The sequence below is a fragment of the Urocitellus parryii genome, chromosome 8 (genome assembly GCF_045843805.1).
Source record: "Urocitellus parryii isolate mUroPar1 chromosome 8, mUroPar1.hap1, whole genome shotgun sequence".
NCBI lineage: Eukaryota > Metazoa > Chordata > Mammalia > Rodentia > Sciuridae > Urocitellus > Urocitellus parryii.
In genome coordinates this window covers 113703850-113715565 of record NC_135538.1, presented here as the reverse complement: position 1 = coordinate 113715565, position 11716 = coordinate 113703850, and the positions used below count along the sequence as shown (strand labels likewise).

Sequence of the window (11716 nt, the reverse complement as noted above, 5' to 3'; positions counted from 1 at the left end):
AGAGGAAGAACTCTTCATCCAAGTTTGGGGTACCAGGCGAAAAGTGGCTGGGCGGAAGCAGGAAGAAAAGTGCAGGTTCCATTAGAGGCGACCCCCAAACGAGAGACCGCGCCACTCTCCGCACGACCTCATTGGTCCTTTTAGGCAGGGAAGGCGGGGCCTTCGAGTCTTCACTCCGATTGGAAGGATATCCTAACACTCAACCTGAAGATTTCTTTGTTTTGTTCCAGGGATTGAACCCAGGGTCGCTTAACCAATGAGCCACATTCCCAGAACTTTTTTTTTTATTTTGAGACAATTGCACATTGCAAGTGCAAGTTGCGTAGTGCCTCCCCAAGTTGCTGAAGCCGGCTTTGAACTTGTGATCCTCTTGCCTCGCCGCTGGGATTAGAGGCGAGCTCCACGGCACCCGGCCTCAATTTGAAGAATTTCTTAGTCCCATAATTGGCCAGGGAAGAACAGGAGATGAAAAACGAAAGGAAATAGATTTGAGAGATCCTAGTGACAAACTTTTACAAGGAGCTGTGCGATTTCCCAGTTTTTGCACTTTGTTGTCTCGTCTCCACAAAGGAATCCTGTAGCTAGTATTATTTCCATTTTTCAGATGTGAAAGCTTACTGTAATTAAAATGACTTGTTTTTCCACAGCCATACAACAAATCTGAGTCTCTAGACTCCAAAGGCAAGGTGTCTGGAGGGAGAAAAGGAAAGATGTGAAAGAAAATGAGAGGTAAGGAAGGGGAAAGTCAAGAAAATGTAGGTCAGAAAGATCAGAGCAAGGGAGAGGTTTAAAATGGTTGGCCTTGGATAGATGGTGCTCTAAAGTTAACGTTTGCTCTTTTGGGTGGGATGGTGCAAACTTGCAATCCCTCCTTCTTGAGAGATGGAGGCAAGAGGATTGAAATTTTGAGGCCAGCCTTCATCTACAAATAAAAACTAGAAAGGACTGGGATGTAGTTAAGTGGTTGAGTGTCCCTGGGTTCAATCCCCAGCATACTCCCCGCCCCACCACCACCACCAAAAAAAAAAAAAAATGCTCAGGGCAAGAGAAGGAGAAACAAAGAGAAACTGAGAAAAGATTCAGAGGGTCCACAAAAATGAAATGGAGGGGGTGCAGTGGCTCAGCGGCAGAGCGCTTGCCTTGCACATGTGAGGCACTGGGTTCCATCCTTAGCACCACATAAAAATAAACAAATAAAATAAAGGCATTCTGTCCATCTACAAATACAAAAAATTGTTTTAAATAAAAAAACAAAACCGGGTAAATAAAATCATAAATGCTTTGTACACTACTTAATAAAGACTAAATAAATGCCTACCATGTGCAAGGCATTAAGCCAAACACTTTATTTACAGGCTTAACCTTCAAATTTCCTAACATAGATGTTACTATTCTTTCAGAAAACTGAGCCTTACAGAGATGAAATAACTTGCTTGTACCACACCTGGTGAGCTTGTGTTCACAACCCCAGTTTAACCTTAGTGTCCTTAATTGTTAAGCCAGAATAAAAGTGTATAAGATTGTCAAAATAAACTAGACTAGCTCCTTCAGAGAGGAACTGGGCTTCCTCTTTGTGCCCTCCTTGTTCAGTACTAAGCACTGTTGCTCAGGTTTTACTGAATGATTAATGGATATGAAACTACATTTAATTAATTAATTAATTAATTAATTTGGGTACCTGGATTGAACTCACTTAACCACTGAGTCACATCCCCAGCCCTTTTTGTATTTTGTTTAGAGACAGAGTTTCACTGCATTGCTTAGCGCCTCAGTAAGTTGCTGAGGCTGGCTTTGAACTCATGATCCTCCTGCCTCAGCCTCTTGAGCCGCTGGAATTATAGGCATGTGCCATTGAGCTCAGCATGAAAGGACATTTTTTTTTTTTTTTTTTTTAGAGAGAGAGAGAGAATTTTTAATATTTATTTTTTAGTTCTCGGCGGACACAACATCTTTGTTGGTATGTGGTGCTGAGGATCGAACCCGGGCCGCACGCATGCCAGGCGAGCGCGCTACCGCTTGAGCCATATCCCCAGCCCAGCATGAAAGGACATTTTAAACTGATGAGTGCTGTGCTAATATAAAGTATGATTAATTTCATCCCCTGAAAATGTGTTTATGTTCATCTCGTGATCCTTGAGCTGGATGGGAAAGTCTTAATTATGTGTAATTCCTTACTTTGTGTCTTGGGAAGCTTCAGGAACAATGAGGATGCATTGGGATTTTACACAGGAATAAAACAGTGTTTTGCTGGGTCATTCCAGAGACTTTTATTGTTAATGGCCTTTTTGTCCCCCCAAAAAACATTAGTGCCTATAGGAGTTGACAGAGACACCTGGATTCTTTTCCTGAATTATATATGATAGTTAACATTAAAGTCAGAATAGCTTGTATTTACTCCATTTATCCTGTATCATCTAAATAAATGTTTCCATTGAAAGTAAAATCACATAGAGCTGGAGCTGTAACTGTGCTAGCATGCTTGCTTTGCCTGCTACAGGCCCTGGATTTGATCCTCAGGACCACAGACACATACAAAATTATAAACTTTACAGAAACATCACTTTTCAGCCTAGAAACTATCCAGTCTCCCTCTGTTCCTTATAAGTGACTCATCATCAAGTCCTGTCAATTCTTTTTCCCAAAGATCCCCAACTTATAAGCCTTCCTTCCTAGTCTCAATTTCATTTCAGACTTTTAACACTAACATTATTCTGAAGCCCCCTTGCTGGGTTCCCTGCCTTTTGTCTTTCTCCCACTGATCCACCCTACACACATTAGCAGTCAAAACTTCCTCCTGAAATATCTTGTAGTGCGTCACTTTGCTCTAAAACACTGAATTGGTTTCTTTGCCTAGTGAAGTCCTAAACCACTTGACTTGGGCTTGAAGACCCTCTACCATTGGCCCCTCACTGACCTCTCCAGAATCACCCCTGTGATTTTTTTCATGCCCTGTATATGTCACCAACATTCCCTCTCTAGGCCTTTGTCCAGGCTGTTCTCTTTCCTTGCAGGTCTTCCCAGATCTTGCCTTTGTCCCAGTTCCTACAGAAAGCCTCAACCACTGCGCCACACCCCCAGCCCTATTTTGTATTTTATTTAGAGACAGGGTCTCACCAAATTGCTTAGTGCCTCACCATTGCTGAGGCTGGCTTTGAACTCCTCCTGCCTCAAAAAGTGACATTTTTTTGTGCGTGTACTAATGATTGCTGGTGACTAGCAGCCGCTAGGTAGCTTCAGGATGAGGGATAGTCATGGGAAAGATCCAGGCGGGATAGATATTGGGACTTTCAGCTCCACCACAATCTCAGGGGAGGGGAGAGGGACTGAATGTTAAGTCGATCACCAATAGTTACTGATTTGATCAATCATGCCTATGTAATGAAGCCTCCATAAGAAACCTGAAGGGAAGGGGCGCAGCTGGGGGTGTGGCTCTGTGGAAGAGCACTTGCCTGTAGGTGTGAGGCTCTGAGTTTGGCCCCAGCACTGGAGGGAAATAGGATAAGGACAGGGTTCTGAGAGATTCTGGATAGCTGAACACATGGAGGTTCTGGAAAGGCATGGAATCTCCATGCCTCTTCCCCCATACCTTGCTCTATGCATATCATCATTTGTGTCCTTTATAATAAACCAGAAAATATAAATGTTTCCCTGAGTTCTGTGAGCCACTGGAGTGAATTAGTCAAATCCGAGGTGTGGGAACACTGATTTATACCAGTAATTGATTGCCTGCTTAGTGTGTGTGGGAAAACCCTACCTGTCTGGTGTTAGAAGTGATCTGTGCTGGGAGAATGTATTAAGAGAAACTGAATTTGAGTTTTGTTTTTCCTGTATATCTTCAGTCTTCTCTTGGCCCTTCATTCCATGCTGCCTTCTTTTGGTGTCTAACTGCTTGTGTCAGATTCTAATCTCTCCAAGTAGCTTATCAAGGGCCCACTTTAGGGACCATGTCTTTTCACGTTAATATTGATAAGGAGCCCCAGCAGTGGGAGCCCCAGTGGCTGCTCCAAACTAAGGCATCAATTCACAAACCAGCAGTTTCTGTTCCACACTGTGCGGTTATCAGGGAACTTTGTCAAGGACTTTTCTAAATCTCAACAGAGAGAGGCCAATACTGAAGAAATGAGTAGATGCCAGGCATGGTGGCACATGATTGTCATCCCAGCTACTCTGCAAGCTGAGGCAGGAGGATCACAAACTCACAACTTATGGAGACCCTGTCTCAAAATAAAAAAATAAAAAGGGCTGGGGATGTAGCTCAGTGGTAGAGAGTCCCTGGTTTTAATCCCCAATATTGGGGGGGGGGAATAAAAAGGGAAGGAAGGAATGGATTTATCATTTTGCTCCCCAGCCTCTTCCCCAAACCATTCCTCCTCTGTGCCCTAATCCTATTGCCTTAGTCACCAGCCATATCTTGATTTCTCATGTTCTCTCAGCTACTCAGCTACTCAATCCCTTCCCTCCCACTTTACAGTTTACTGAAGACTTTCACACCCAGGATCTTTTCTCTGTCTTCCAACCGCCAGGTTTTACAGCGGAAGAGAACATACAGGAGGATGTGATCAGCGCCAGGACCCACCAAGAGTGAATGTGAGCTGGCACCCGTGCCTTTCCCCTGCCTCCCCTTCTGGCAGCCTTCCTGGTCTATTATACCTTGGAAATATTTTTTTGAGTGGTTTCTTTTTCTTCCACTTCCCTTGCCTAGACCATGAAAATTGTTTTTTCTTGAGCACTACACAGAGTTTGGAAAGTCAGAGAGTGTTTCCCAGGCTGTCCTGGGCCTGAGTGTAACAGAAGAGAAGTGGGGTCATGAAGGGTCAAGGGACTCAATTCTGAGGGTGATCTGGAGCTGTGAAGTGGCAGAATCAGATTTTGTATGTTGGCAACATTACTGTGGCTGCGGTATGGAGACTGAAAGAAAGGGCAGGTCTGGACTCTCAAGGGCCTCTGGACTCCACAGAGCATTTATTTATTTAGATACTGGGAATTGAACCCAGAGGTGCTTTGCCAATGAGCTACATCCTCAGCCCTTTTTATTTTTTTAATTTCGAGACAGGGTCTCTCACTAAGTTGCTTAGGGCCTTGCTAAGTTGCTGTGGCTGGCCTTGAACTTGCAGTCCGCTTGCCTTAGCCTCACAAGTCACTAGGATTACAGGCATATTATCACTGTGCCAGGCTGTCCAGAGCACTTTTTTTTTTAAACATACATTTTTTTTTTTTAAATTGTAGATGGACACAATGCCTTTGTTTTGTTTGTTTATTTTTATGTGGTGCCAGGGATCGAAACCAATGCCTCACACATGCTAGGCAGGAGCTCTATCACTGAGCCACAACCCCAGCCCCAGCGTACTTTTTTAAAGTAAAAATTTTTGTTGAAGTAAAACATACATTCAGAAAACTGGGCAGACCCAAATTGTGATAGGTTAATTAATTATTACAAAGTAGAGAACTGGGGATATGGCTCAATAGTGGAGCATTTATGGTGTGTATAAGGCCCTGGGTTAGATCCCCAGCACCATAAAAAAGAAAGAGAAAAAGAAAAAAGAAAGAAAAAAAAAACTACATAATAAACCCACATGTGTAACCACCATCGAATTAAAAAAAAAATAAAGTTTACAGCTCCTCAGAGGCCACCCCCTAATTATTACCTCTTCCTTCCTCCCCAAAGGAAAGTGCTTTCTGCCTTCTAATATCAATGATTGAATTTTGTATAAATAGTAATAAAATATACATTTTTCTATCTGCCTTCTTTTGCTTAATCTTATGCTGGGGAGATGTATCCATGCAATTGTATGCAATGACCATTTTTCATTTTTTTGTGCAGTGTAATATTCTGTTGTGTGCTTCCTGATTGTACCTCTAACAAATAATACTGCTACTACGAATATTCTTATCTGTGTCTTGGGATACTTGTATATGATTTTTTTTTTGGGGGGGTAGATACCTTATAGAATTGCTGGGTGGTAGGTGAAGTGGGCATCCCCTTTCTCCACAGAAAAGCCCTCTTCACCATGGCTGATTTTGGGACTGTCAGCAAAAGAGTCTCTGCAAAAGAGTCCAATGTAGATAAACTTCCTATTTTCATGTCCCCTTCTCAGGTGTTGTCCTTGAAGAGTTAACTTGCCCAGAACAGTGAAAGAAAAAGCTGTTTTTATGTCAACTTCTGCAGACTGTGAACTTCTGAGCCCCTCCCCTTACATGCTGGGTATAAAACTCTGAAACTCCCTGAACTCGGGATTCAGGGGGTTGATTGATTACAGCAAGGCTGTACCCTCTGAACCTGGCTGCAGCCAAATAAAACTATTTTCTGCTGTCTTTGGTGCCTTGCCTCGTTTGTCCCTACAACAGTAGGTAATGTGTATAATTTACATGTGAGGCTCTATTTTGGGGTCTGTATTGGTTCATTGGTTTCCCTACCCCTGCATCACATCACACACTGCCTTTGTAGCTGTAGCATTTAGTCTGAATCCAGTAGAATCTTGTTTGCAGATTGTAGAAAGCAGTTAAGAACTGTGGCCATGCAATTGGGCAGGATAAAGAGTCTGGGATTAAATGCTAAGCCCACCACTCCTTCTATGTGAGCTCATTCTCCAGCTAGTTAACCTCTCCCTAAGCGTGTTTGGTTTGCATGAGCATAAACGTTATGGGGCTATTTATGTCATAGGGTTGTTGAAGCGGTTTTGCCCATGTAGAGCGCTCAGTCATGTCTGGCACGGAGAAAACTCTCAATAAATACAAATGAGTGGGCCAAGTGTAAATTTGAGAAAGGGCTGGGCTTCTCCCTCCTGCTCCCATCCCTCAATGCCTATCACACTGCCTGGAACGCAGTTAGGGGACTCAGTAAATGACTGTTGAATGGATAGTTTTGCTATGAAGCTTGTTGTCAGTCCACGTGGGAGACAGACCCTGGCCAGGAATACAGAAGACTCAAAGGGCCACGCAGCAAGAGGGACGCCAGGGGGAGCCAGAACCTATGCTCGTCAGATATCGCGAGAGTTCCCGCGGCGTCGTGCGTTCCGTTCTTGGCGGAAGCACAGGAAGCTACCCTAGAGCGTGCGACCTCGCTTGTGGTGTGGCTGTTGCTTCCGGGTTGTGCTCCCGGAAGCAAGAAATTGGCCCATCCTCCACGCCCGGCGGCAGATGTCCCCGAGGCGGGAGGAGCCCGAGGGGGCGAGGGCCCGCATGTGAGTCGCTGGGGCCCGAGGCCGGGAGGGGGGGAGGCCGCCGTGCGGGTCTGTGACATCCTCGCGCAGCCCCTCCCGCGCCGCCGCTGCCACCTTTCACCCCAGTGTCGGCCCCTTTTCTTTTGAGTCGCGTTTTGCTGACTGACAGCTTTCCCGGACAGTCCCCCCCAGGGTTGACTCCCTTAAGACGGCTCTTTCCTTGACCCCGCCGAGGAGAAACGAGGGTGACCCCGTTTGAGCGCTTCGCAGGCGTCAGAGTGCCCAAGACGAGCGGTGCCTGCCGAGTCCAGATTCTACTGCCCTTTTGACGGATTTCTTGTTTTCATAAATACAGTATAGTGAAAGCAGGTCCCCCGCTCCCCGAAACGTCTCTTCCTAATAGTTGCTACGGGGAAAATACTTAAAAAAAAAAATGTGGACTTGTTATGTGATAAGCCTGGCATTTTACCAAGGAATATGTGTTGGTGCATTGACACCAGTAACCCAGGTGTTTGTAATCACCTCCTAGTATGAGGAAATTAAGTATCATAGTATTTTAAGACTTAACCCGCAAGCCACAGTTTCTCGGGGCTAAGAGCCCACGTGGGCATGGTGTTTGAGAATATTTCTTTGAAAGTAGTCACCAGTCACCTTTATAATTGAGACTACTCCCATGTTCTTAGTATTCCGATCTTTGTGATTGCTCATTTGGTAGTTCCCATGGAGGAATTTTCTAGACATCTCTCTCTCCCTTAATAGAATCGTTTATTTGAATTTGAGTTCTTAGCTTCCCTTTAAAGAACAACATGCCTTAAAACAAAACAAGTTCACCAGGTGTGCTGGAGCACACCTGTAATCCCAGAAACTCTGGAGGCAGGAGGGTTGCAAGCTCAAAGCCAGCCTCAGCAATTTAAGGAGTCTTGTCTCAAAATGAAAAACTAAAGAGGGCTGTGGATGTGGCTCAGAGGGTAAGTACCCCTGGGTTCAATCCCTGGAACAAAAGCAAACAGACAAAAAAAAAAAAAAAAAAAATTTCAGTTTTGCCACTTTGTAGTTTTGACTGAAAGTTCACATAGCCCAACATGCATATCAGAAAGCAGAAAGAGACCTATTAAGCCTTTTCTGCCTTAAACTAAAACTTTTCAAGATCCAGTTTGAATTCCTGTTCCTTTACAGCTACTGTGAAACAAAAAGGAAGTCTAAGGTTCTTAATCTGCTCACTTAAACCCTTGTCAGGCTGATGCATTACAAGAAGAAGAAGAAAAGGAAAAAAGTATTTTAAAAAACCTGTTAGTTACATTTGGTTAGTTTGGGAACAGAATGCTTTCTTTAGGTCCTTTCCATAAATTTGCTCAACAATAATGAGGTTCCAATGTCTGAGGTGAATTTTAGTGTCCATTCTTAGTGTTTTTGTGTAGTTGTTTTCTCCCATTTAGTACTGCTTTCAAGGAACTCACAATTTAGTGTAGGAGGTAGACAGGGAAATAGATAATACAAAGTGACAGTTGCATAAGGATCAAAGGGCAAAATTAATGTTGGAGTCTTGGAGTTCACTTATTGGACAAAGCACTGGGGTTGGTTTTTAAGGCAGAGGAAACTTTATTATAAAAGCAAAAAGATGTGAAATAGCACAGTAGTGTAGTATATGAGGAAGGGTTAGCAGAAATGAGACTCAGCAGGTAGACAGTGACCAGATCATAAAGGGGTATTGTGAGTAATTTGGACTTCATCTTAAAACAATTATTACTGAATTTGTCTGAACAGATGTTTTACTTATATCATTTGTAATCTTAACATTGTGGGGTAGACATAATTATCCCCGTTTTATAAATTAAAGCTCTAAGGCTTAAAGAGGATAAGTAGTGTCTCCTGCCTATACAGTAGGTGGAAAAACCTAGCATTTGCATCCAGTTTTTATTTTCCAACTCCAGTGCCTGTGTCCTTAACCACCATGCTAAACTGTGCCTGATAAGGACTCTGGAAGGTGTTTGACATGAGCCAGTATGTGTTTCACGGAAAGAACGTGCACGGGAGAGAGGATAGACTGGAAAGGAGGACTGGAAATATAGAAATTAACATGGTTTTGGTCTGGGGCTGTGGCTCAGTGGTAGAGTGCTTGCCTGGCACATGTGAGGCACTGGGTCGATCCTCGGCACCACATAAAAATAAATAAAAATAAAATAAAGATGTCCATCTACAACTAAAAAAAAAGTTAAAAAAAAGAAATTAACATAGTTTTTATGATGTCCATAGAAAATCTATTGAGGGCCTGTCCTGTGCCATTAATGTGGAGCTAGAGAAAAGGTGATGATATGAAATTATACCGGGGGTTGAATCAAGAGGAATTAATGATAGTTTGGTGAGAATGAGGTATGAAGAGGATAATTTTTTTTTAATTTGGAAGACTAGTTTTTCTATTAAGGAAAGGAAGATAGTGAGAAGAAAGTGTTGAAGGGGAAATATTATGGACACATATATAGGAAACTATGGGAATTTGGGTCAGCATGGCTGGTAGGTAGTTAAATAAATGGGTGGGTCTTGAACTGTGGAGAGAGTTCTGGATTGGAGAAGAGATTTGGAAATCATTAATAGCTGGTGGTTGAAGCTGTGGAGGCAATAAGACGAAGGTCAAGGACGACTGTGGTGTCCTGGCCAGTCTCAGCCAGAGAACAAGAGTTATGCCAAGGTTTTAGAACACGTGAGGAAGAAAATGGGTAGCCATAACAGCTGCTGCAGAGAGGTTGCATAAATGTCCTTTAGACTTGACATTTAGAAAGCTTCTGGCAACCTTAGAGCAGGATCAGTAGAGTGAGGCGGGCAGAAATGTGATTTCAGCAGGTTAATGAACAAACAGGCTTGAGGAAGAAGAAATAAATGAAGTGTCCCTTATGCCCCAGGAGCTTATCTGTGGTGAGAGAAAGTTCTGAGAGTACTGGAATTCTAGAGGGGAAGGATTTTTTTTTTTTTTTTTAAAGTACTAGAAACTGGAAAAGCGAGGAAGGGAGCAGGTGGAGGTAAGTTTAAAAATGTGTCAGCTTCTGCTTCAAATATGTCAATGACATAAAGGACCAAATAATAATAATTCTCAGAATTTACTATAGATTAAGTACATCAGACACAATAGCCAGATGATATATGTGATTATTGGATGGATCTTGGATTGATTTTTTTTTTTTTTTTGCAGTGCTGGGAATCAAACCCAGAGCCTTTCACATGTTGGGTAAGTGCTCTACCACTGAACTACACCTTCAGCCCCTGGATCTTAGATTTTTTAAAAAGCTATAAGGTTTCTGGTAAGATAATATATGCCTATAATCTCAGAAATTTGGAAGGCTGAGGCAGGAGGATTGCAAATTAAAAACCAGCTTCAGTTACTTAGGTTCTAAGTAACTTAGTAAGAACTGGTCTCAAAACAAAAAAAATTAGGGACCGGGGTTATGGCTCAGTGGTAGAGTGCTTGCCTAGCATGTGTGAAACACTGGGTTCAAACCCTGGCACCACATAAAAATAAACAAAATAAAGGTATTGTGTCCATCTACAACTAAAAAAATATTTGAGTAAAAAATTTAAAAAGGATGGGGGGCTGGTCATGGTGGTATGTGCCTGTAATCTCAGTGGCTCAGGCAGGAGGATCACAAGTTCAAAGCCAGCCTCTTAGGCCCTAAGCAACTCAGCAAGATACTGTCTTCCAATAAAATATAAAATGGGCTGGGGATGTGTTTCAGGGGTAAAGTGCCCCTGGGTTCAATCCCTGGTATAAAAAGAAAAAGCTATAAGGTTTTTGTCTAAGGGGTAGGGGAGGCAATGGGAGGATATGACTATAGGTAGAATACTAGGTAACATTAGAGAATTTATTAATTTTATTGGGTATGATAATAATGCCAGTGGTTATATAGAGTAATATCTTTAGTAGGAGATGCATGCTGAAATATATAGAACTGATTTCATAATGTGTTAACAATTAACTTTTAAATAATTCTGGTTAAAAACAGAAAAAACAGATATGGACAAATGTTACAAACTGATAAATGTAACTGAAAGAAAGATGTTCATTTTACTATTTCTGTTTTTCTGGAAGGTTGAAATGTTCAAAATAAAAAGAAATACAGAATTGAGGGCTGGGGATGTGGCTCAAGTGGTAGCGCGCTCACCTGGCATGCGTGCGGCCCAGGTTCAATCCTCAGCACCACATACAAAGAAAGATGTTGTGTACGCCGAAAACTGAAAAATAAATATTGAAATATTCTCTCTCTCTCTCTCTCAAAAAAAAAAAAAAAAAGAAATACAGAATTGAGGATGAGTTCATGTGAAGGCTGTTTTCTCTCTGAACCAGGAAGGGGCATATTTTCAGAGTTAAGAAAGAACTAGGACTGTGGATGTTGCTCAGTGGTAGAGCAGTGGCCTAACATACATGAGGTCCTGGGTTCAATTGCTGGTATTGCAAAAAAAAAAAAAAAAAGTAGGGTGCAATGAGGCAGGACTGCAATGTCAGTGACTTGGGAGACTGAAATAGGAGGATCACAAGTTCAAGGCCATGCTGGTCAACTTAGCAAGAC

At 42.6% G+C, this 11716-nt stretch overlaps 1 protein-coding gene and 1 long non-coding RNA gene across 11 annotated transcripts in view; both read left to right on the top strand.

Moving 5' to 3' along the window:
- Positions 1–642: 642 nt before the first annotated feature.
- Positions 643–6312, top strand: LOC144256570 (uncharacterized). Its single transcript, XR_013344145.1, has 3 exons — positions 643–729; positions 4524–4587; positions 6096–6312. It is a non-coding gene; the product is annotated as an uncharacterized LOC144256570 (long non-coding RNA).
- A 728-nt stretch (positions 6313–7040) lies between these two features.
- Positions 7041–11716, top strand: part of C8H6orf89 (chromosome 8 C6orf89 homolog) — a 52922-nt gene continuing 48246 nt past the window's right edge. For 2 of the 10 annotated variants that reach the window (XM_077802227.1, XM_077802225.1), the window contains exons 1-2: positions 10087–10174; positions 10345–10380. Coding sequence is in view for 4 of the 10 variants with exons in the window: in XM_077802222.1 (XP_077658348.1) it covers positions 7138–7181; positions 10345–10380 (80 nt within the window). In the remaining 6 variants the exon portion in view is untranslated. The other 8 variants (XM_077802222.1, XM_077802223.1, XM_077802228.1 and 5 more) reach the window with 8 other exon arrangements.